We start from the raw sequence: 25622 nt of genomic DNA, 5'->3' as shown, positions 1-25622 counted from the left end.
TAAAATAATGTGCCTTAAGATAGTTAAGAATTACTATCATGCAAGACGAACTTCCTTCTTCTTGGTGTCTAGTGAAGCTCTCCTTCTCTTGGATCGTGAGTGAGCATCCCACATCCACATCCCACACGAAAGAGCGCGTGTCTGTACAACATGTCAAACAAAGTGATTCATTACTTAGACGATTACTATGACTTGAAACAGCTGAGAAACATTGACAGGCGAGACGAATTTTCTTCTCCCTGATGTCTAGCGAAGCCCGCCCTCCTCTTGCGATCGTAAGCATCCCACATGAAAAATAAATAATATTTACCTCCATGCAACATATGATGACATATGTTGTCGAAAAGCACAACTAATTGGTCACGAGTATTTCAAAGTGTCAAATTAACTCTTACTGACAAAATATTAAAAATTCTATTTAAGTAAATTTTCCATATTAAAACTCCCAGTTTGCATCTGGTATTAGTGGCAGAAGCTAACATGGATACTGGTTGCATGTTTATAGATGTATTGTATGGACATTTGCCGTAGTTACTGCAGCAAGGAGATTGTCCTGAGAAGGAATACGAGCATCACGAGAAAAATGATAATGCTAAAAACCCACTACGCAAAATATTAAGCTGTGATTGGTGTAGCAAGTTGTTTACACGAATTGATAGCTTAAAAAGACATGTAAAGCCAAGCTCACTTACAAGATAGAGGACATCGATAAAGCCACTATACTAAGGAAGAGTGTGATGCATGATGTAAATAATTTTCCTGGTCTTGAACATGATTATGTTCATATCTCTCCTGATCTTGACAAAAAAACTTCAATTGAAGGATGCTGACGGTTTAAAGAAGACTGAAACCAGTGGAAGTAACTTGTGTCTCGGGAGCACAAAAGGGGTGCAAGCGCTAGCGCAAAGAGTATTAATGTGGCAGATACTCCACTACGATTGTGGTGCCGCACTGGCAAAAGAATATTATGCGGCAGACATGCCTTTCTTACATTTCAGTCTCGTGTTTTCGCCTGTTGTTACCGCGCGCGAAAGAAAGTTAGAGTGGTAAAAAAATACGTTTTAAGAAGTATGTTATTCTTTTGTGCTCCCGTGTTTGTGCTTTTTACGATCTTGCCCTGCAAAAAAGGCTACTTCGGAAATAAATGCGTTTTTAATTTTTTGTTTGTTTTCAGTTTTATCTAACTTCTGTTCAGTTAGATCATCCCAAATTTTATTTTAACAGGTTTTAATTTTTATTTTAGACTTTTCTAGCCTACCTGTTTATTTTTTCGTGTGATTAATAAAAACTTATTGTTTGGCTAGTCACAACAAGGAAATTAATTTTCTAGAGTTATGCATCGTTTTTAATTAAGGAATCAAAAGCATGTAAAATAATATTTTAGTTGATATATCTCTGAAACAATGACTATCGCAATTTCAGAGAGTGTTTCTGTTTGAATTAGACAGTGGTACGAAACTTTATAATAAAGTTAGGAGCGAGTTCTGATATAAATATACCACTAAAAACATGAACGAGTACAGCTGTAATTTGTGTAGCAAAACTTTTAAGTTTTATCGAAGCCTAAAACGCCACACACGAACAAAACACGACAATTTTAAAATAACTTGTGATGTTCGCAGTGCAGAAACTACAACAAAGTCTGCGCTAGTGAGACACATGAACACTCAACACCGATCGACACAAAACAATGTGGCATTCGTGGTTCAGTGTTCTCTCTGTGGGGAAAAGAAATCAAAAACTACGGATATTTTACAACATTAAGTCGCCGAACATGACATTGCAATTAGTAATGAAGAAATCGAGTTTCCTAATGAAAATGAATTTCGCAAGTGGAAGAAAGGAATTGAAAAAAATAATTGTGTGAATATGTTTGTAAGAACAAATATAATAGAAAAAAAGTGAAGAAACCAGAGTGATATACAGGTGTCACCGCGATGGCTTTTTCAAAACACGAAGCAAAGCAATGCGGCACTGTAAAATATTAGGAACAAATAAAATAAATGGGCACTGTCCTGCGAAAATGGATGTAACTTATAACACATCAGGAAGTGTGAAAGTTTCATTCTGCAAGGCTCATGTAGGTCATCAGGGAGAACTGGGTCGTTTAAGACTATCTAGAGGGGAGAGGGATGATATTGCTGCTAAAGTCGCACTGAAAATCCCATTTGATGACATTCTGGATTCTATTCGTGTTTCAGTCTGTAATGATGAGGTGCAACGTGCAACGCGCTGAACTTCTTACGCGGAAAGACCTGCACAATATAGCACGTGATTATAATCTAAAAGCTGAAGCTATAAGACACAGTAATGATTGTGTAAGTGTGGAATCCTGGATCAGTGAAATGAAAAAAAACAGGTGGTGTTATACAGTTCTACAAACCTCAGTCTGTAACACTGAAAACACATCCTCAATTTCAATCTGAAGATTTTATACTCATTATTATGAATGATGCACAGAAAGACATCCTGAAAAACTTTGGCACCAACTGCATATGTATGGATGGGACACATGACCTAAATCCTTCTGGATTTAAACTTACTACTTTGCTTGTGTTGGACAATCTTTGTGAGGGCTTTCCCTGTGCTTTGATGTTTTCGAGTAGGGTAGATCTTCATGTGATAGAAATATTTGTTACTACAATTCGAGAGTCTTTAGGACAATCAATTCATTGCAAAGTGTTCATGTCAGATATGGCGCCTACATTTTACAATGCGTGGATAAAAATAATGCCTACCCCAAATTTTCACTTATTTTGTACATGGCATGTAGACAGAGCGTGGAGGAAAAATCTGTCAAAGATTAAAGGACATGAAAAGCAGACAGAAGCCTACAAAATTCTGAGAACGATAATGGAAGAGAGGGATGAAAGAGCATTTTTAAAAATGCTGGAAGAAGCAATAAAACAGCTAAAGGAAGACCCAGATATGGAAAATTTTGGAGTGTACTTTGAACATGAGTATAAGTCACGTGTTGAAAGCTGGGCCTACTGCTATCGCCTTCACGCCGGTTTAAACACGAACATGCACATAGAAAGAATGCATGGGATCATCAAGCACATGTATTTGAAGGGGAAGAAACCGAAGAGGCTTGACATTGCAATCCACACCATAATGCGCTTCGTAAGAGACAAACTTTTTGAAAGATTAATTAATATATACAAAGGAAAAGTTACGTCAAAGCTCTCAGTAATTCGGCAAAGACACTGCACTTCACTAACACTTCCCTCGGATAATGTTATATGCGAACAGGGAGTATGGAAGGTACCATCCCAAAACAGCAGTGAAATCTATGATGCAGGTGGAACTAAACTGTCATTGTGACCTCAAATGCATTGAATGTAACACATGCATTCATTCATTTTGTTGTTCTTGTCCTGATTCAAGTATAAAATTCAATATGTGCAAGCATATCCACCTGGCTATAAAAGTAAAATCCAATATGATGACAGCAGTAGAAGAAACGCTTAATGATGCAACTGATAACCATCTCAATGACCTTGTAATTGTAGAACCTCAACGAATGGATAATCAGGATGTTATAATCAGAGAATTGAAAAAATAAACCGAGAAGCATCTAAATAAAAAGGAGAGAAGAGCTCAAATGCTAAAAAAATTTATGCACATTCTAGAAAAAGCAGAATCTGATGAGGATTTTTAAATAATAGACAATCAGCTTAATCCGATACTACCAACAATTCAGGCTCGTAAAATGAAGTCAACATTACGACACCAGTCAGCACCAGCATCAAAAACCGCAAAATTTGAACCTCAAAGGAAGCTATTTTCTATCAAAAAATCTCGCAAGAAAACATCATCAACAATAACAAAGCCAAGTTCTAGTGAACAACGAAATATTGCTATAAATTTGCTACTTAAGTAGACAAGCACCTAATAATGTACAAGCTTTTTTTTAGTTTGTATAGTTGATAATAGATACATCTAGAAGAAATAGACAAGTAATATGCAATGAAAAAGAATTTTATATTCGTTTATTTAAATAATATTTATATCTAGAAAAAGTATTCAAGAAATAATGAACAAAGATAATTTGTTTGTGTAACTGGCAAAAGTTACATCAAGAAGAGGTTTTTCCAATGTGTGCACGCAATTCATGAGAATAATTATTGGTAAGTATGATGATAAAGATTTAAAACTGAATTGAATTTGATTTATAGCGATGGTGATTTATCCCGATAGTTTATCAAACCTAAATAGTTTTCAAAAATGCAACTTATCAATCAAATGGCTGAAATAAATATTTTTATCACTCATAACTATCTGTAGTCGAATACTGAACATAATGTATCATAACAACTTAATTCTCGTTGGCCCATAAAAGTGCGAAACGATTTACTTTTCAAAAATAAAGAAATTATGTCGACATAAATTAAATATACGCAAGGCCAACAGTAATTTTTTCCCAGGATAATCACTATCTCTATAAATGCGCATTATTGAAGATATTGTTGTGTGTTCAAAAAACCTAATTCTAAAATTAATTTGTAATTGCCATCTACATATTTTCAAAAGCCTCTTCTGCAAATATTATCACGTCTGTTTGTCTAAGCTATATTTTTATAGGGTAAAGTTAGAGTTTAATTGTTAACTCTATTCGTTCGTCGTTCGAAAGCAAGGGTTTGAAATTCTTGCGCCACGTGCACTACGCGAAGTGGTTAGAAAGAGAGCGAGAGAGAGGGAGAGGGAGAGGGAGAAAGCTGATCCCGACAGTTGCCGAGTTTAGACGAAATCGCACGAAAAATGCACCACTTGTGCTCCCGAGACAGAAGTGTGGAAGTATCATCACTATGAAAAGTGAGATTTCATTCAAGCCCATAATGAGTAGATAATCCATACTTTGGAATAAAGATGGACACTTAAAAAGGAAGCTTTTAGACGATGAAGAAGCTTCGATGCCAAATATTTCGAGTTCTTAGAGTAATTTTGGTGTAGACGCTGACTTCTACGATAATTGCGACAGTGACTCTGAAGCTGGTGACACGATAGAAGACTGTGATAAAGCACCTAAAGCAGGCAAGATCGAAGACTGTGATGAAGCCCCGAGACCAAACCGATGGAAACATCGTGATAAAATAAATTTTTCTGATAAAGCTTACGATGATCACTGGGATGATAATGTTCTTAAAAATATTTATAAAAAACATGCACGGAAGATGAAAGCAGCAGAAGATATCGATTACATATCATGGGAATATTCTAACATACTGGTCGATCGTATGAAACTACTGATGGCTTCGCTTAGGGCAGGAAACTATTCGCACCTCAACTAAGTAGCCACCATACTCATACATACAATAATGACTTGTTTTTACGTGGATTTTTATACAATTAAAAATAAATAAATTATATTTTAACTTTTAATTTTTTTTTTAATTTCACGAAATCTGATTTCTAACTAAGACTGTGTTCTCGCGACTGCATGTTCTCGCACATTATGTGTTAATTGAGTGTTCGGAGTGTACATTGCATGTTCATTGCATGCTCATTTTGTGTATTGTGTGTTCATTGCGTGTCCAGCGTGTGTATTGCATGGCCATTATGTGTCCAGTGTGTGTATTGCCTGTCCATTGCATATTCGGTGTGTACATTGTGTATTCTTTGCGTTTTTAGTGCATGTGTTGTGTGTTCATTGCGTGTATGTGTAATGCATGTCCAGCATGTGTATTGTGTGTCCAGTGTGTGTTTTGCGTGCCCATTGTGTGTCCAGTATGTGTATTGCGTGATCATTGTGTGTTCGGCATGTGCAGTGCATGTTTGTTTTGTGTTCATTAAGTGCTCATTGTGTGTTCATTGTGTGTGCTAATTGCATGTTCATTGCGTTTATTGAGTGTTCATGGGTGTTCGATGAACGCATTGTGTGTTCATTGCATGTCAAGTGTGTGTATTGCATGTTCATTGCATTGATTGTGTGCTTTTTCTTTTATTGAATGTGTGTCATTTCGTTGAATGTATGTATTCAAGACTGCAGTCAGGTCATGATTGGCCTCGTGGTTCAGAGATGCCTGGTCTATACGCCTGACATTTAACATGATCTTTTTTTAAATTTGTTTGAGTATTGAGGAAATATACGTCTTAGTTCGGAGATGCTTGGCGTTTACGTTTATCGTTGTACAGGTCCTGGTTGTATTCCATACACCGATAATTTATACTTCCGTAGTAGGCTCAGCGACGACATATTAATTTTGTCGGTCAGGTATCTTATATTGAGACGCTTTTCGTAGAGAGAATGTTTCATAAACTCCACGAAAGGAAATGGTAAAAATAAATTTGTCTTTTTTTAAGTTTAATTACTCTTATCACTGGTCGAAAATTGAACCCAGGTGATCGAATCAATTACTATTTTAATAAGCGATTTTGATATGATTTTTTAGAATAGTTTCTAAACTTCTAGGTTAATTATTACGGATTTTCCATATGGCCACCAATTTCAAGATGACGAAAATTGCAACATTTGGGGATTGGGGAACTCTATGCCAATATGGCGGAATACAAAATGGTGACTGAGGTCAAGGTCAAAGTCAAGGTCAAAGGTCGGGATCAAGGCAAAATGTCAAAGTCATTGTCAAGGCCAAGGTCACAGTCAAGAACCAATTTAAGGTCCTATGTCAAAGTCAAGGACAAAGTTAAATGTCAAAATAAATACAATCGTATTTATTTTATTTTTTATTAATTTTAAAAATTTTCAAGACTTTCCAGTGTTAAGTTGTGCTACCAACTAGTATTTTGACACAATTTTAGATTTGAATTTTTAAAAAATAATGACTCCAGTCATTCTTTTGCTGCAAGAACTTAAACTTTTTCCTCCTCCTGTAAACTCCCATTCAATCTTTGTCAGACATGTCTCCCCAAATTTCCCAGCCATAGATCCGATTTTTGCCGAGTCTTTTGCGAGTCAGACTGTGTATCCATTTATTCCCGCCTTGGCGCACGAACGTCGCCTGTAATCCGCCTCCGATCCGTGACGAGAACTGCTATATCCTGCAAGCTCTCAGGGCAGGCTACTTCTAAGACCTCGTCTGATGTGAGCCATTTTCACCATGGTACAGTCACGCCTCCAGGTCCAGTAGAGTCTCTCTTTCCCACTGTCATCAGCAGTCTCCACACACCTCAGCTCTCCAAGTTTTCCTGGGAACACTGCCCAGAGCGTTGACTGGCCACTAACCCCGGCCAGGGTCGGCCTGTCCCAAGACCACGACACTAGTCCCAAAAATTACATGCTTATGCCACCTGGCGGTAGTTTTGCGAATCACTTCCCCTGGGAGTTTGAACGCCCGCTGAACGCCTGCCCTCTGGCGTCTCCCGCAGTAACCAGTACCCCATAGTTCCTTCCCCGGTCACCAGAGCGCTGGCTTAGTCCGCTCCATAAGCCCCATGCTGCTAGCAGTCGCCTCGTGAGAGTCGACCTCTACTTAGTTCAGACACACCTCAGTAGGTCGCAGCTGACATTGGGCAGTACCACTAACTTCGAGATATCGAAGTCAGTACTTCTCGACAAGCCCCTCGGTAATCTTCGGAACCTTCCGGTCTGGAAGCCGAAGCATCCCCCCTTTATTTTAGCATTTTAATTACGAGGCACTGCCGCCCCAAACTTACTGCGCGCCGCGGCTCTGGACTGACCGCTTCGTATCTTCGTCATCAGGACTCCTCTCCGTTTTTCTTTTAATATGTAATCAGCTAGACAAGGGATATGAATCCCACAACTGTAGTGATTAGCCTTTAGTCAGTCCATGTAGCTCTACCTCGTAGGAGTAGGAATGTTTTATTCATCATCAGTTATTAATTAATTTTTTTTTAATCATGGAAACTTCCGCGACAACCACGAGTTCACGAGCTCAGCACATCCGGGCTGATCCTGGAAGCCATTTCCCTGTTTGGTGAGTTTTGACAACGTTTACATCCCAACCATCATCGTGATTAGAAGGCATTTTCTGCCTAGTTTGACAACTGTCTGTGAATCAGTCCTGAACATATGTGTTTCGGATCTGTTCACAGACAGGGTACAAGAACCGACATATTACGAGAACCGGACACATTCCAAGGACCAGATCAGTTTCCAAGGGCCGGATGACTAAGGCCCTCTGACGTCCAGTCAGCTGTTCCACTTCGTCCAGCAATCGTCAAACCACCAGCCCTTAAGTTTTTTTTAAAACCTTTTCGGACTAGCATACAACCACGACGTTGATCCAACGTTTCTGGGACTGCGACTCCTTAAGATGTTTATTGTTACGAATTTTATTTAAATTGTGTTAAAGATCCACTAGTTGCCCACCAGTCATCAGGAGAGTGAATTGTAACAAAGTTATAACACAATTTAAGTTTTCTCTGTTATGATTGAGGAGTGTAACAAAGTATATGGATTTTCAATTTGGCGGACAAATTTCGAAATGACGGAATGATTTTTTATTAAAACATTTTTAAAATTACTTTTGTTATTAATTTAAAAATTTTCCTTATTGAAATCGGATGAAAATAATTTCAAGATGGTGGCCATAACGAATAGTGCAATGGGGACATAATATACATCCAAGAAAGCGGCAGTAACGAAAAGTGCAACATTCTAGAATCCAAGATGGCGGCAAAACAAAATGGTGAATCCAAAATAGCCAAGGTCAATGTTAAATGTCATGGTAAAAGTCATCGAAGATGGCTACTGTGATGCCAGAATGAAAAGTGAAATGGTATCATAATTCAAGATGGCCACCGTGATGTCAGAATCCAAGATGGCGGTGACAAACATAATTCCAGACCCTGGACCTTGGCGCCGGAGTAACAAACTATCAATTTCGTATCAATTCACTAAATCTTTCACAGCTAAATTTATTTTAATGGCATGTCTATCTTTCCGCTTAAGATGTTTCTTTCCCCAATGTGAATTTATAATGTTTGTATTAATGCTAAGTGTAAAGTCTATATTTCCTCTTAACTCTAAGCTGATGAATCTAACAAATCCATGTGAATTTGTGTACCTGCTCACTGTGATATTGAGGGGATTTACGTCCCTCATTTCCTTAAAATGATTTTGTAAATCCATGGTCATTACCACAGGTTCTTCAATCCATGGCCACATCTTTTCAACCAACAACTTTTCGAATTTCTCCCTTATTACTGTGCAGTAATAGTTGCCTTAAGATGAAACAAGTACTATCCTGCCATGTCTTTGAGGAGACACGTTATAAAGAAGACATATTTTACTTGAAAAAGTGAAAACAAATTAAAAGTTTTAATATAATCTTCATGCAACATATTCGCGTGATTTATAGTCTTTAATTTTAATAGTTTTAAACTACACTACTAAAAAGAAAGTTGTTTCAAACCTGTTTTTTAATTATTTTGAAATATATCTATTAATTTGAACAATTCTAACATAAGTAACACTACTTACAGATAAATTACTTGAATAATTGTCCTACAGTTGATTAGAAAATGTTATAGCAGAATTTAAAGAAATGTCTGTTCGGGTCGGGCAGTGGTCCCTGCGTGATTCGCGGTGCTGCCTCCGGCGATTGCGAAAGGCGCTTTCAGAACCACAGAAGGAGGCACAGATACAATCAGGAAAACACAGGCTGGGAGAGGGCATTGCAAATACTGACGTGTTTTCAGGTGAGCGATTTTTAGCATGTGCACAGACTTCATTCGAACGAAGCGTACTGAAAAACCCTGTTAAATACACTTTTTTTTTCATAATGCTTAAGTACATACAACATTCAGTATTCGACAGCTGAGTAATAAAACACAGTGAACCAAACAATTACATTTCCCTCGTTCCCTGTAGCACCACACTAGCGAATCATGCGTGCTATAAAAATAGTCTATAAGAATATTCAGCTGCAAAAGTTTGATTGTTTGCTGAAGTATGCGTCAATAAATGTGAAAATTTACTTTAAAACAAAGTAATAATTTTGTATGTGCTAGTATGTATGGTCTGGAAACCACCCTGGGCTAAACTATTATCAAAAGTAGAAAACAAATTCTTAGATTACATTGCAATTTTTTAAGGAACTTAATTTTTAAGATATTTTAAAATATAAAGCACATAAAATTTAATACTTTACAATTTCGTGGATATTTTACTATCAGATTACACTCTATAGCTACACTCAATTAAGAATTGTTTAACTGTCCATTAGCTATCGTATGCTTTACGCGCCTACGTACTCTTGGATTGACCATTTTCCACATTAAATACATACAACTATAGTTAAACATATTTTGGCGTATGTAAAATTCGGTGGTCGTATTGCTCAATAAAATGAAACACACAAAGTTTAAAGGCCATACCAATTGTAAAATACAGCTCAAAATAGTATGATCGCAACTTCAAACTTCCAGGGATACCTGTGCTAGAAATTATAGAAAATATACGGAATTTACAACGAAAAATTTGCCTCAATTAAATTAAGAGTTGTTCGTAATCTCAGATAAGTGGGTCTTTGTGGAACTATGCCAAGTTCCAAATTCAAAGATCTGTGTTTATTTGTAGACTAAACGTATTTTTGAATGTTATATGTTTGCATAATATGATAATTATTTTAGAATCGTATACAAAACACTTGTTCTCAGCACTCTTAAATTTACGTAGATACCCGTAGATTCACGAATGTCACTGGTTTATTTGTGACCAGAGTTCTACGTAAATATGATATCCTGCCATTTCCTAACATGAAATTACTACTGTGTGGTTGCTGAGGGTGCCAAATACCTTCAAGTGATAGACCCTGTGAGCTTGTCCACAGGTAGATCAGAGAATCGGCTTGAATTCGCCACGTGACTGGCAGGAAGCAGGTATTGCTTGGGCAGGGATCTCCCGGCGGTTGTAGCCACCGGGGATGCTGGGCTAGTGATATACTAATTGCAAAGGAATCTGCTACGACTGTCTTTATTTCCAATCATCTCTCGTACACGGCGCTACCGTAGACATGGCTTGTCTTAACGTCTGGAACCGGAGTTCTACACGGCACGCGATCAGGGTTACGTGATAGTAACCGACGTTAGCGAATTAAAGCAGATATTATGCGAAGGCCCTCCGGCCTTAGTTCACAATAATAATTGAATGGATGCCTGCGACATCCTGCCTTGATTGTAAAAGCGTAAATAAGTCATGACACAGAGGCTTTACCTACATGTGGCTTGATGGGACAATGAAACGACAAACATTTAAACGCAATAACTAATTCCACAGTTGCCTATCACGGTTACACACAAAATTTTAAGGACATTCTAACTGGAACACTAGAAATATACTCCAAAGTGGATAGTAACTACATAAAGTGCATATCTATTACCAGGGTGCCTGGCTCTAATTTAAATCTAACGCCGTTTGAGGTGCAAAGTGGGAACGTCCCGAAAGTCCTCGAAAGTCCTCGAAAGTCCTCGAACATCTTACATTAAAACCACTTCTCATGACACTGTTCACCTAACGCGGCGGTCCAGTGCGGGCGAAACATTAAAACGTCTGAAGACTAGAGTCGAATACGAGATGCCTGGAACGAAGCCCGCACGCAGTCTAGAAATTAAGAATTCACATATGACAATAAAAGAAGTCCCTCTCGGGCACGCATGGTAAGGCTGAGTGGCTGGCGAATTCAAGCCAGCCGGAGAGGGCTAGCCGCAGAGCCGATGGAAGAGAATATATAATAACTTGCTCTATTCTAGAAGTTTTGGTCCATGGCGAACAAAGACTGAAGGGCCCCGCGGTGCGTAAACAAGTCTAGACCTGTTGAACTGCTCTAGCTCCTAGTCACAGCGCGCCACTAGGAGCCGGCTTCGCGCAGAAACATGCCGTGTGCAAATGGTTAGGCCAAGCCACGTTTTAGGTGTGTTCGCGCTAATCCAGAAAGTTGTTAAACTTTAATACATGATTTATGTTATACAAACAATGTCTAACATTACTTGATTACATGTCATAATAATAAACTAGTACAGTTCGATTACAGTTCGGGCGGTAATTCACCCTTCGGCGGTGTCGGCCTTTCGTGACGCTGCACCAAGCTACACTTGCGCCACGCTGAACCCGTTCGTACCACCCATCACTCGGCGCACACGCCCCTGCGAGGCAGCGAGATGGCACGACGGCCTGTGCGAGCAAAGGTAGTACCAATGGGTTTCGTCAAAATTTTCAGTGACAATTTTAAATGGGGTATTAATCGTTTGATATCTCTTCAGGTAAACATCTCTGGAAAATGCAGTTAAAGGAGAAAAAAACATTTAGCTAATATATTCAAAATTTAGCTGGAATTTCAATGTGATTAAGTTATCGCGAAGAAAGTTTAAAGGAAAATATTCCCATGGCTGCTTATAGTTTGGTGTTTGACATAAGGGAGAATATAATTCAATTAGTATTTATTAAAATTTACAATGTACATAAATATTGTCTTGCAACAGTTTCAAATAAGTATAGGCTATAACAGAACACTAATATAAAATGTGATTGAACTCGGAAACTCGACTAAAGAACATGAAGGATTCTAGAATAACACATATTAGTAAAACAGTTAAATAGGTAGTTGAAGAAGCTCAGGTTTGTATGAATGTTGCCAACTCACAAATGGTATTACTTCCGGGGGAATCCTTTGCTAATTTCTAAAGCATTAGAGGATAATGTTAAAAACTTCATAACATAAATTACACTTGAATGTAAACTATAAAAATTAATTGTACATTTTCAAGAAAAATCCTTGGAAACTTAGTTGCCATCATCACTTATAAAACCGCAAGACAGAGCTTTGTAAAATTAATAATGATACAAAACTCTGCCTTGAAGTTTTGCAAGAGATAACTTTGGCAGCTGAGTTTCCAAGAAAAATCTTCGTAAAAAAACAAATATTATTTTTGCCGTGTAAGTCCCTAACATCAGGCCATAAATTCATTGCTGCGATAATCAATATATACGAAGGGGGGAAAAACTGTCTTCCAAAGTCAATTATTACTACATTTTCAATTTATGTGCGTACAAATACGAATTGGCATCTGGACTTAAAATACTTGAGTAAATGTTTTCTTCTTTTGAGCATATGACGATTTTCCATGTTTCAGATAAAAATATGTTTTCTATTACTTGGTTCCAATACAGGTCCTTGCATATGTCATGACCTTCGAGGTTCAGGAGCTGAAGATATGGATGTTCAAACCAAAAGTTTATAAGGGTGATGTTCTTCCAGCTCAGAACATTGTTTGTTCCCGGAGAACAGCCGTAAGTTCTTGGGTTGCCGATGTCTAGTGAGATAAGATCTCTCATGTTATAAAAATGGCAGCCGGACAGCGAGTGGACACAGCTTTGTGCTAGCTCAAGATATGCAAGCTTTGTAGTGTTCTTGAATGCCTCTGTGCTGAACTCGTGTATATTTGTGTGACCTAGTTCCAAAACAACAAGAGATGGCAAATGAAAGAAATCGTCTACAATAAAATTCTTCAGTGGATTATAACCTAAATAAAGTTCTTCCAAACTATTATGTTTAAGTGCACTTGAGTTGTATATTATAATATTATTATCGAACAATGCCAGCCTTTTCAAAGATCGGGGCAAAGAAATAGGGTCAAATGTTTTGAGTCTGTTATGTGAAAGGTGAAGAACCTTCAATGCATTAAGATCTTGAAACGAGCCATGTTCAATAAATTCTATATGATTCCTTTCCAATACTAAATTTTGTAAGCGTGTTAGATTTTTAAATAGACTCGCATATATTACAACTAGTTCATTGTGGTTCAGTTCTATTGATACAACCAATCTGGTATTTTTAAAAGTGTCATTTTTAATTTGATGAATTGAGTTATGGGAGGCTGTGATGAGCTTTAAAAATCGATTATGTTTAAACATGGAATCGTCCAAAATTTTAAAAGCATTGTTTGACAAATTTATGACCTCAATGCTTTGTTTCCTCTGAAGTACAGATTCAATGTCAGTATCATTGAAATTGATTTCTTTGCTGTTATCTAATCCATCTAAATGAATGCATGTATTTTTGTATTCATTGAACCAATGTGTTTCACTTGCCACTGTTATATTATTATCATTTAAAAATAAAAATATTAAATTATAAAGCATACTAAACAAATTTAAATCCATTAACACAATTCTATTGTAACTAATGTCAAGGGTGTGCAGCATCGATGAGTTTTGAAACATTGCCGCGGAAATACAAGATATTTTGTTATGAGATACATTGAGAGACTCTAGTTGTTGCATATCGGAAAACATAGAGATGTGAAGAACCTCAATCGAGTTAACAGAAAGATCAATATGTGTGACCTTTGTCAAATTTCTAAATGCATTATGTCTCAGACTTTGGATGCCGTTATCTGGCAACATAATCCTTAATATGTTACCAGTACCCCTGAAAATTTCGTCAGTAAGAATTGGTAAATAGTTACTTTGGAGTTCAAAAAGTATCAAATATTTTGAACATAATATTGAACCATTTAAACTTTCACTTAAATTAAATCCAACCAAACGCAATGATTGAAGTTCACATTGATTTTTTAGAATTTCCGTAGTGACTTTGTTCTTTTGACCTGACGTTCTCGTGTTTGCAAGCATGTGCAAAACCATAAGATTAGAACGGTTTTGAAAAGTATCGTCATGAAGATTGTCCAGATCAGCAAATTCTATTGAAATCGCATGTAGATGTGAAGATACTGCAAAGGAACGTGCGTTGTAAGATGTTATACTATTACCATGGAGGGTGAGCGATTCCAGCGCACTCAAATGTTTGAAAACACCCGGTTTTAGACTCGTTAACTTATTGTTATCGAGTAGAAGAGTCTTTAAACTGATCAAAGAATTAAAAACGTCATCCGATAAATCATTTAAGCAGTTGTAAGACAAATCCACAAAATGTATATCATAAAATAACTGAAAGTACTCATCCTCAATCTTTTTGACATTATTGTGCGAGAGCAATACGCATGGAAAATTCGACTTTATTTCTGGTAGGTCAGTAAATGAATAATATGAACAGTCTAGTATGTAGGCACATGAAATTCCTGTTGTAAGGGATGAAAATTTTTGCAGTGTCACGTAGCTATTCGAATAGCATTCACATTCAAAACTACAAAAACTACTTGCATTATAGGAAGAACTTTCTTCCAAACATTGTGTATTATCATAATTCTCTGAAGAATCTATAACGCCCACATTGACCCTTTCCTCAATACTTATCGAACTACTTATGTTTCTTTGCATTCGTGTATTTGTGTATAAATCTTCAGTCATAGGTCCATCACATATAACATTGACACGCTTGTTAGGGTTGAATATAGAGGTCAGCAACTGTTTTGTATAAAACTCACAAACACCAGAACCTACAAAACTTAGAATCTTTAAATGTGGTAGTCCTAACATTTCATTTATGAGTGTTAAGTTCTTCCAATTAAAGTTAGTTCTATCCAGATTTAAAATTGTACATAACCTTTCTTTTCTGAAAAACGACACTTCAAGATTAAGCGCGTAGTTATCTGCAAGTGAAATGTTTGCAAGCATTAATGAGCTACCAGTTTTAGTATCACTATATTTTATAGTTTTAATATTATTTTGAGAAAAATCAATCGAATGAAAAATTAATTTATTTGCTTCCCGGGTGGTATTGCATGCGTGTTCTACTCCAATCGAGTCTCGATAATAATCGTAATCCATGTCAAGTCGTACGATTTTATTACGACTTGTAAATGAAACAGGTAGATAGCTCAGGTACAACGACTCGATACGATTGGAAGAGAAAATAATTGTTTTCATTTTAATCAAATGTAACATTGTGTATTTTGATAGTTCCCATATCAAGTTATGACTTAAGTCTACATATTGCAGATTATTATTATTTGAAAATATTGCTGGACTTAAAAATTTTATCTGATTGTGTGATGCGTCGAAAGATTCTAAATGCGGCATCTTCTCCAAAATTTCTTGTGCGATGCATTCCAAACGATTGTGGTCCACTCTGAAGTGCATCAAGTTACTAAGATTCTTGAAGAGCTCGGGACTGAGTCTTGCAATCGTGTTATTGTTCAGCCACAGAATGCCCAAGCTCACGAGACCATCAAAACTCTCGGGGTGAAGGTCAACGATGTGGTTATTGGCTATGTAGAGCACATGTAAATATCGCAAGTTTTTGAACACTTCTGGGTGTATGAACTTGATTTTGTTTCCTGAAATATTAATGTAAAACAAAATCCTGTTACTACTGAATGTGTGTGATGGAAGATTCTTCAGCTTATTGTTTTTGAGGTCAATAGTCCTCAAATGCCCCAAGCCAAAGAGAGAATAATTTGAAATAATCTTAATGCCCCTGTTAGATAAATTTATGACAACTAAGTATGGAAACAGGCCACACCAATTTGAAGCATTGTTGTTCAGACTACAGTTGTTTGCTATAATTCCGCCTTTAAAAATCGTGGGCTGATTGATGCTGAAACTCAACGCAGTGAATCTTCTGGGCTGGTCTGGTGGTACGTCCCGACTACATGCAGCGAGGGTGTTGTCATTCACTCTAGTCACATTACAGCCAGGCCATGATTGAGCAGGAACTTGTGGCTGCAGAAATACAATCAAGAATATGGCGAGTAGCATTTCTAAGCCTGAAACAATAGAACAAAATACAAATGTAATTTTGTTTGTTATGTGCTAGCCACAGATATAACATGAGTCAAGTGCACAATAGTTCCAATACGCAAATAACCTATCAGTGAGTAGTATAGTTTGGTATGGCCTAGCACTGGCGCTGGCGCGTGGTGCCGGATGCCGGTCCGCCATCTCGGATTTTGACGTCACGACGGCCATCTTGGATGACCTTGACCTTGACCTTTGACCTTCAAATTTGCCAAATTTTGCCCAAATTAGCCAAATACCACCAAAAATCACCAAAAATTGCCCAAATTTCAATTTTTTGGAAAACATTTCCGCCAAAAAATTCTACTATTCAAAAATTAGGATATCGAAAACCACAAAAACATTTTTGCCTTAGAAAATACCAAAATCTTTACAAATGGCTTAAGCATCCATGTATAATGCCTCCGATAAGCCATGTAACGCCCCTCGTAAATTCTTTGCTGCTAAATTTAAGGTAGTATAGATTATTTATAGTGCTTGTTTTGTGACATACAAATTATATTATTAGGACATACAAAGCATGGGTAGTTTGTTTACAAAACACGTGGTACGTGGGTGGAGTAGAGAAGAGTTCGGCGCGGTTGGCGGCCCTGCCATGTGGAGAGATAACATATCGGCGCGCGCAAGGCGCCGGGAGACAAAACAAAAAATACCACGATGTCCGAAAGGACTTCTATTATCGGTTTTTCACAAAGATGGCCTGGTTTGAAGGCGGATGTGTTATAAAAAAAAACACAGATAAAAGGAGGAATTTAAACCAACTCAGGGCACTGTCGGCCGTGAGGAACAAACTAGATTGCAACGCATTGTTTCGCTGCCGGACACGGGGGCAACGACATGACCTTGCCTCCTCCAGCCGGTGAGGCGTGAGGGGAGGGGTGAAGAGGATGACAGGGAGAATGACACGCGCGCCTGATAAAGCACGCTGCCTGAGGGCCGTCGCACCGACGCGACGGGGCCGCGCGGTGTCTGACCGCGCGCAAACACAATCACAGTGGCACGTAAAACTCAAAATAAATTTTAAAATAGAAAAAGCAATATAACTACCGGGTGTACCAGCGATTATTTTTTTATTTTAGGTATGCCTACTCGATTTAGGTATGCCTATAGACCAAACCATGCTCTGCTACCAATTGTAACTCCCCTCGTGCCTCAAAATTAAATTATTTTAAATTAATTAAAAAGAGCCTTGGAAACTGCTGGGCAAGAAAAATAAGAAAAATTAAGTTATTGACCAGAGGTGGCACGAGGTGGAGAACAAGATAATTTGGATCTCCCTGACACAAGCAACTTGAAAGCTGGTGGATCTTTTAAGGGAAGAAGGTATATCATAAATAAATTAACACTACACAAGTAGCTTGGTCTATAGGTTCCCTGGTTTATTATTAAGGAATTTTGTGTTCGTATTATACAAACCTGACAATAAAAATCTTAGTAATTAACAAAGTTAAAAGGGGGGCGCCCCAGGATTATTTAAAATAATACATATTACACCTTAACAAAAAATTATTACATAATCAAAAATTTAAAAATTGCACCAAATTTGAATGTCCCAACAATTACATATATATATGAGTTTCCTCGATTTTACAGATTCTTGAGGATGACGTCCTTAAAGCACTGCTCGCTGGTATCTTTGTTTTAGTTCCTTCTATTTAAGTGAAAAAAATATATATATATATCATATCACCCGGGTCTTTCCAGGATGACCTCGGACTGCGGGCCAAACTCTTCTAACCAGGGGGGGGGGGATCAGCTGGAGGTCCCGAAAATCATGCGGGGGCAATTTTTCCCTCCGTAACTTCGACCCTGTCTGAAACACAGCCCAAATTCTAAACGAATTAGACCTGCATCCAGACAGTCATACACAGTTGGCACGAAAGCCAACAACGGGAATTTGGGGAGGAAAAGGCCGGATTACTCACCAACCAGGGTGTAGAGTTCGCAGCTCACTAAGTGTCTCGCGCCGACATCAGGATGCCGCGGACCGAGAAGTCAGGATGCGCGGACGAAACCAGAATTTTTAGAATTAAAAAAGAATAAATAACAATTTAACTACGCATGACTTTTCTAAAAACTACCTCTGCCTGGCTACTGTACAAACGGGATCACATCCCTTAAGCAAGCTGACTACATTCTCGTGCACACGAAAATCACCGTTCCTGCAAAAAGCTTCTTAGCGCAGAGGACGTAGAGGAGACGTGGTCAGTAGCCGAGGTCAGAGGGCTGAGTCCCCGCAATCGGACAAAGCACCTAATTAAATCGGGCGGTAAGGCCCCGAGTCAAAGGAGGGGGTAGGTTCGGTTCTAAGCCGAAAATTTCCGAAGGAGTCCGAGGCGGGCGTGACAACAACACGACATGCGCGCTCTCTACCGGACCGAAACGAAAGCAACGAACAATCGACTTCTCCGGGCCGCGAGAGGAAAGCATAGTGCCTTATGGCACCGCGACGCTGCTTTCTAGCGGCGTAAGGGGGAACTACTTGAGGTGGTGAGCAGACTTGCCACCAGGTGTCATGAGGGTAAGCTCTGCACGCTGGCGACCAGGCCCGCGGTTACTTTTTCCTCCGCTAGATGTCGGGGATGTGTCTGTCGGACCCGGGAGAAGGTTTTTGCATCAGGTCATCGTCCCGTCCGGTCACTGCTCCTAGCTTAATTTCTCAGAACTAAAGTGAGGAGGAGAGAGAGGAAGGGGGGGGGGGGGGGCAGAAATAGCCACTAAGGTGGGAACGCAGCTCCACTGGAGACTGCTTCGTGACGAGACATGCTTTTCTCAGCAGGCCTCTACAAGGTAGCAGCTTGCAGCCCAGGAGCTGCTCAAAGCAGTTTTGGTCATGCAGGGAATTAAACTTACAAACTCGGGACGTGACTGCAGGCGAGAGAAATTTCAACCGGGCTGACCATGTCCACATTAGACAGCAAAATATCAGATTGGCCCCCTGGGAAGGGGCTTCGGTCCACTGGCACAAAGTTTAAATCCGTGGCGTACACCGGCCTAACAAAAAGTAAATCACCCCCATTAACAACCAGATAAATTAAAAAAATAAGAAATCCCAAAATTTTAAAATTATAGAACAAAAATTAAAAAAAGGTGACGAAATGCCTAATTTCCGGCACAGCCATTTATAGGAATTAGGGTACCATGACCGTCATTTTGAATTATTACGTCAACGTTGCAATTTCCGTTATGGCCGCCATCTTGAAAATCCATAGTTTTTATGTTAGAAAATCGGGAAAAATTTTAAAATTTATAAAAAAATTCATAATCAAACTTAATAATAAAAATTTAATAAAAAATTGTTTTAAAAAAATTATAAAAAATGTACATTTACATCATGAAGTTCGGAGTCCTCGGTTCGAACCCGACGAGGTCAAAAAAAAAAATAAAACTTCAGGTCCTTCCTCCATGGAAGCCACCGGCAGACTGACCTCCCACCACTTATGTCAAGGTATATATCGCGTCATCAAGTATGACGTCATGTCCGCCATCAAAAAAACTATATTTATTATCCGATTCTAATGAAAAAAATTTAAAATTTATATAAAAAAAATCAAAATTTTAATAAAAAATACTTTTAAAAACCTTGCATTTTTTGTTACGGACACCATATTGAAAATCCGTAATTTCAATGCTAGAAATTCCGAAAAAATTCCAAAATACTATATTTAAAAAATTGCCTACTTCAAATGTATAGTTATTTAAACGATATTCTCCTCGGTTAGATTCCCAGAGAGGGTAAACAAGTAATTTATTAATGTATTAAAAAATTATGAATAAAAAGTACTAAAAAATCTTACACGACACCCGACATTTTTAATTATGTCACCACTATATCAAACATCATTAAAGGCGCCACCTCGAAATCTTTATTTATTATCCGATTTTAATGAAAAAAATTTCAAAATTCATTAAAAAATAACTTATTAGAATACTGATTGATTAGATCGATTCCTGTCTTTGGATCGAAACAACTAAGAACAAAAAATAAAATAAAAAGATCCTACCTCCACGGAAGCCGTCTAGAACGACCTCTCACCACCAATCACAAGGTATATATTTCGTCAGCTGGTATGACATCATGTCCATCTTGTCTTCGTTTGCTGGAGATTACCATCTTGTTTTCATTTGCTAGAGTGTGCTGATGTCATGTTAGTATGATTTTCTGTTTACCATACCTTTGATCTCTACTGTTGGCATTAAACTTTGACCTTGACCTTGAACATTGACCTTGCCCTAGAACATTGACCTTGATCTTGAACTTTGACATTGACCATGAAATTTGAACTTGGCCTTAAAGTTTGACTTTGACTTTGAAACCATCATGGATCCGACATTATGTGTTCAGTAGATGCTACCAGTAGCTACCACCTGCTAGAGGACATTGCCAACATCTTGTTTACGTCTGCTGGAGGACACAATGTTGTGTGTGTACACGTCTTATAGAGTGCATTACCATCATAATAGTTTTATTCTAACCCGCTAGAGTGCAGTAATCATTTATTATTACTGAGGTGCCCGCCATATTGAAATTTGGGTGCCATCTTGGAATCGTGTAATTATTTAGCTACATTTCGGGAAAAATTCCAAATTTTACAAAAAAAAATTACATTCAATTTACAAATTGATTCGATCAGTTCCTGTCCTTGGATCGATACTTAACCAGTGATAAGTGTAACTTATTATTAAATAAATTTTATATTCTGGTTTCCATTACCTTTCACGGAGTTTATTAATCATTAATCTACAAAAACAACTCTAGACAATATACCTCACCAATAAATTAAATATGTTATCGATAAGCCTTAACATGATAGTCTAGTTTCTGATACTTAGAATAACCTTTAAAATGTTCATGTACAAAGCCATCCATACATATACACCAAGTGTCTTCGAATCGCAGACCGGGTTATTAACAATGTCAGACATATAGACAATGACTACACAGTACACACAGTACACGCAGGAAACGGAATGAACACACAGTACACACAGGAAACGTAATGAACGCACAGTACACACAGGAAAACGGAATGAACACACAGTACACACAGGAAACGAAATTAACACACGGTACACAAAAGAAACGGAATAAACACACAGTACACACAGGAAACGGAATGAACAAACAGTACACACAGGAAACGGAATGAACGTACAGTACACAGGAAATGAAATGAACACACAGTACACACAGGAAAACGGAATGTACTCACAGTACACACAGGAAAACGGAATTTAGGCACAATTTACACTGGAAAATGGAATGTACACACAGGAAACGGAATGAACACAAAGTACACACAGGAAACGGAATGAACTCACGGTACACACAGGAAACGTAATGAACACACAGTGCACACAGTAAACGGAATGAACACACACAGTAGCGGAAACACAGGCTTAGTTAGAAATCAGAATACACGAAATGAAACATTAAATTTTTACTTTCATTATTAATTTCTCAACATTATACAAATACAAATATAACATGCCATTATTATATGTAACCAGCTTCCCTCAGTTCTTCGAGTATGATGGATATTTCTTTGATGCACGAATAGTTTCCTGCATAAAGCGAGCCATGTAGATGTCTTAGCCGGTCAACCAATATGTTTGGATCTTTCCATTATGTGTAATCAATCTGTTCTACCACCATCTTCCTTGCATGTTAATTATAAATACTTTTAATATCACAAACGTCCCAGTGATCATAATAAGCTTTATCATGATTTATTTATTATAACACGTAATTCCATAGTTTCGATCTCTGGACACCGCCACAATTTTTCGATCTTGTCAGCTTTAGGTGCTTCATCACAGTCTATGCCTTTGTCAACAGCATCAGAATCACTGTAGCAATCACCGTAGAAGGCATCGTCTTCACCCAGATTACCGTAAAAATTCGATATCGATGATGTCTTAGTGTCTTCATCATCTTCATGCTTCCTTTTTAGGAGTCCATTATTTTTACAAAGTAGGAAAGATCTACTTGAATTCGGCTTGAATGTATTCTCACTTTTCACGTTAAGAATTCTTCCATTGTCTTCATTCTTCCATAAATCAGCAACGTCCTTCAAATTAAGTTCTTTGTCGAGATCGGAAGAGCCACGCACATAATCTCTCCCAAAACAAGGAAAATTATTGTCGTAAAGCAGATCACTCTTCTTTAGTCTAGTAGATCCATCGATGTCCTCTATGTCGTAAGTAGACTTGGCTTTACATGTTCTATCATGCCTTTTTAAGCTGTCAATTCATATTAACAAACTGCTACACCGATTACAGCTTAACATTTTGCGTAGTGGGTTTTTAACACAATCATTCTTCTCATGACGTCTAGCATTCCTTCTCATGACAAAATCCTTGCTACAGTATCTACAGCGGCTTCCTTCCGATTCAGCTTCAGATAAAAAACCATGATCCATGGTAGCTTCTGTGACTAATGTTAGATGCAAACTGGCAGTTTTCCAATAATTAGAACCATTACTTAATTTTTTTGTATTTTATCAGCGAGAGTGAAGTTATCTTATGCAAAACAACTTGTTGAAAGTAGTTCTGCTTGTCAACAACAGATTACGTCACATTTTGCTTGCAGGTAAATATTATTTATTTTATGTGGGATGCGGAATGCTCACTAACGATCGCAAAAGAAGGAAGGCTTCGCTAGACAACAAGGAGAACGAAATTCACCTTGCATGTTAGTGCTTCTCAGATGTTTCAGGACATATTATTTGACTAAGTCATGATTTTATTTATACGTGGCTTCGAAGATTCATGGCTTCAACTGGCTACAATAGCTCCATTCAGCAGCGAGAGTTAATTTATCTCATACAAAAGAACATGTTGTAAGTAGTCCCGATTATTGACTTGAGATGTCGTCACGTGTTGTGGTGAGTCATAATTTATTTATTTTATGTGGGATGCGGGATGCTCACTAACGATCGCAAAAGAAGGATAGCTTCTCTAGACACCAAGGAGAAGGAAGTTCGTATTGTATGTTAGTGCTTCACAGATGTCTCATGGTATATTATTTGACTGAGTAATGATTGTTTATTTTTTTTAGAATTCCACCTGGTAAAATATTTCAAGTGCTGATTTAGTAGCAGAAATTCACGAATTAAATGTAACTCCAAATACAATGTCATAACTCATTAGGTAAAAAATCCTTCATGCAGACAGCGGTTTTTCTTAATAGACAGAAGCACTTCAAGAAACCACAGGAATAATCAGGAGCACACGGAGAAAACCATAAACATATTGACAAGAATATTCAGGAGCAAATGTATTGAAAAAAATAATCGCAAGCACACTGAGAAAATCATCACACTTTCTTTGATATCATAAAATTAAAGAAAAAATAATAAATAAAAATTAGTCAATAACAAATTTAAAATGAAAAAATTACAAAAAATCCATAAACTTCTGTCTTGTCGTAGAACTCTATCTTTGCTTAACAATGAGAAGGTCATAAGCTATCAGAATCTGTTTATTTTGTATTTATTTTTTATTTTAAATTTTTTATTAATTAATTTTTATTTATTAAAAATTTTCTGTGTATACTGTGAGTACATCCCGTTTTCCTGTGTGTACTGTGTGTTCATTTCATTTCCTGTGTGTACTGTACGTTCATTCCGTTTCCCTTGTGTAATGTTTGTTCATTCATTTTCCTGTGTGTACTGTGTGTTTATTCCGTTTCCTGTGTGTACCGTGTGTTAATTTGGTTTCCTGTGTGTACTGTGTGTTCATGCCGTTCCCTGTGTGTACTGTATGCTCATTCCGTTTTCCTGTGTGCACTGTGTGTTCATTGCGTTTCCTGTGTGTACTGTGTGTTCATTCCGTTTCCTGTGTGTACTGTGTGGTCATGGTCTATATGTCTGACATTGTTAATAACCCGGTCTGCGGTTCGAAGACACTTGGTGTATATGTATGGATGGCTTTGTACATGAACATTTTAAAGGTTATTCTAAGTATCAGAAACTAGACTATCACGTTAAGGCTTATCGATAGCATATTTAATTCGTTGGTCAGTTATATTGTCTTGAGTTGTTTTTGTAGATTAATGATTAATAAACTCCGTGAAAGGTAATGGAAACCAGAATGTAAAATTTATTTAATATTAAGTTACACTTATCACTGGTCAAGTATCGAACCAAGGACAAGAACTGATCGAATCAATTTGTAAATTGATTGTAAATTTTTTGGTGAATTTTGGAATTTTTCCCGAAATGTAGCTAAATAATTACACGATTCCAAGATGGCACCCAAATTTCAATATGGCGGGCAACTCAGTAATAATAAATGATTACTGCACTCTAGCGGGTTAGAATAAATCTAGCATGATGGTAACGCACTCTATAAGACGAGTACACACAACATTGTGTCCTCCAGCAGACGAAAACAAGATGGTGGCAATGTCCTCTAGCAGGTGGTAGCTACTGATAGCATCTACTGAACACATAATGTCGGATCCATGATGGTCGTCAAGGTCAAATTTCAAGGTCAAAGACAAATTTCAAGGTCAAGGTATAAGTCCAAGGTCAAGTTTAAAGTTCAAGGTCATGGTCAAAGTTTAAAGTCAATGTTCTATGCCAACAGTCGAGGTTAATAGGTATGGTGAACAGAAAATCATACTAACATGACATCAGCACACTCTAGCAAATGAAAACAAGATGATGGTCTCCAGCAAACGAAGACAAGATGAACATGACGTCATTTCAGCTATACCTTGTTATTGGTGGTGAGAGGTTAGTCTAGGCGCCTTCTGTGGAGGCAGGATCTTTTTTTTATTATTGGCTCTTAGTGGTTTTGAACTAAGGACGTGAATCGATCTAAACATTCAATGTTGTAATAAGTTGTTTTTTAATGAATTTTTGAACTTTTTGTTCATTAAAATAAGATAATAAATAAATATTTTGAAGATGGCGCCCATAACGATGATTGATGCAGTGGTGACATAATTAAATTATCGGGTGTGGTGTAAGATGTTTTATTAGTAATTATTTAAAAA

The 25622-nt window shown here is 37.6% G+C and overlaps 2 protein-coding genes across 4 annotated transcripts in view; one reads left to right on the top strand and one right to left on the bottom strand.

Moving 5' to 3' along the window:
• LOC134531766 (SET and MYND domain-containing protein 4-like) overlaps positions 1–25622 on the top strand; it is a 334526-nt gene that overhangs the window by 173656 nt on the left and 135248 nt on the right. The window lies entirely within an intron of this gene.
• LOC134531765 (chaoptin-like) overlaps positions 10882–25622 on the bottom strand; it is a 31268-nt gene continuing 16527 nt past the window's right edge. For 2 of the 3 annotated variants that reach the window (XM_063367655.1, XM_063367656.1), the window contains exon 2: positions 10882–16587. In XM_063367655.1, coding sequence (XP_063223725.1) covers positions 12947–16579 — 3633 coding nt within the window. In that variant the 5' untranslated portion in view covers positions 16580–16587 and the 3' untranslated portion in view covers positions 10882–12946. Of the gene's footprint in view, positions 16588–18543; positions 18824–25622 lie in introns of those variants that run through there. The other variant, XM_063367657.1, reaches the window with a different exon arrangement.

Source organism: Bacillus rossius, chromosome 5 (genome assembly GCF_032445375.1).
Source record: "Bacillus rossius redtenbacheri isolate Brsri chromosome 5, Brsri_v3, whole genome shotgun sequence".
NCBI lineage: Eukaryota > Metazoa > Arthropoda > Insecta > Phasmatodea > Bacillidae > Bacillus > Bacillus rossius.
This window is presented reverse-complemented; position numbering and strand designations above follow the sequence as displayed.